The sequence below is a fragment of the Naegleria gruberi genome (genome assembly GCF_000004985.1).
Source record: "Naegleria gruberi genomic scaffold NAEGRscaffold_4, whole genome shotgun sequence".
Taxonomy (NCBI): Eukaryota; Heterolobosea; class Eutetramitea; order Acrasida; family Naegleriidae; genus Naegleria; species Naegleria gruberi.
Genome location: NW_003163323.1, coordinates 1 through 1,152, shown reverse-complemented (window position 1 = coordinate 1,152; position 1,152 = coordinate 1). Strand labels below are relative to the sequence as shown.

Genomic DNA, 1,152 nt, shown 5'->3' with positions numbered 1-1,152 from the left:
CTTTCCCTATTGTATCATCCTTATTTGTCTTAATTGACTAAAAAGGTCAAGGAGAGATTTCAAATCATAAAATAAATTATATTTTCGAGATGTACTAATGATTTCCAATCGATTGATATGTATTTTGTTGATTGAGGATGTAGTTCTCTATATTCAAGATTTCCTCCTTGTCCTTCAAAGTCAACTCTGAAATTTCACCCTTTACCTTACTGAAAGATGAAATATTCACCAAAATGTCTGAAACTTGAACCATATGCAGTATTTGAGATGTTGAACATGATGGTAATGTTTAATAGAGTGGTCATTTTCCAGATTTTCATTCGTTTTACTCAGTTGACTAGTTGGTATGATAGAGTGAGTTGAAATCATGAACATGAAAGTGAAAATAAACTTGATATTCTATCTCTACACATCGAATGGAGCATTTTCATATATATTTTGTTGATTGAAGTGATGTATTTGATAGAGTTGGTCTGACTTGTCTTTCCTTAAAGTCAACCTTATAAAGTCAACCATTATCTTCCTACGGTACCATTTCTTATTCTTATGATATGAAATTGAATTCTACATCATTATAGATCATCTACATCATGTTGGTAAAATTTCAAAAGTGGTTCTTTTTCAAGATTTTATCCTTTTCAGACCATTTGTGATTGAGGGAAGAAATCTATATATATGAAAGTCAAAATAAATTTGATATTCGATGTTGGGTTTGGGTTTGGGTTTGGGTTTGGGTTTGGGTTTGGGTTTGGGTTTGGGTTTGGGTTTGGGTTTGGGTTTGGGTTTGGGTTTGGGTTTGGGTTTGGGTTTGGGTTTGGGTTTGGGTTTGGGTTTGGGTTTGGGTTTGGGTTTGGGTTTGGGTTTGGGTTTGGGTTTGGGTTTGGGTTTGGGTTTGGGTTTGGGTTTGGGTTTGGGTTTGGGTTTGGGTTTGGGTTTGGGTTTGGGTTTGGGTTTGGGTTTGGGTTTGGGTTTGGGTTTGGGTTTGGGTTTGGGTTTGGGTTTGGGTTTGGGTTTGGGTTTGGGTTTGGGTTTGGGTTTGGGTTTGGGTTTGGGTTTGGGTTTGGGTTTGGGTTTGGGTTTGGGTTTGGGTTTGGGTTTGGGTTTGGGTTTGGGTTTGGGTTTGGGTTTGGGTTTGGGTTTGGGTTTGGGTTT

The 1,152-nt window shown here is 37.7% G+C and overlaps 1 protein-coding gene across 1 annotated transcript in view; it reads right to left on the bottom strand.

Annotated features, from left to right (window-relative positions):
* NAEGRDRAFT_45857 (uncharacterized protein) overlaps nt 1–1,152 on the bottom strand; it is a gene marked incomplete at both ends in the record, with an annotated part of 2,725 nt that extends 1,573 nt beyond the window's left edge. The window contains one exon of the mRNA XM_002681840.1: nt 645–1,152. Coding sequence (XP_002681886.1) covers nt 645–1,152 — 508 coding nt within the window. The remainder of the gene's footprint in view (nt 1–644) is intronic.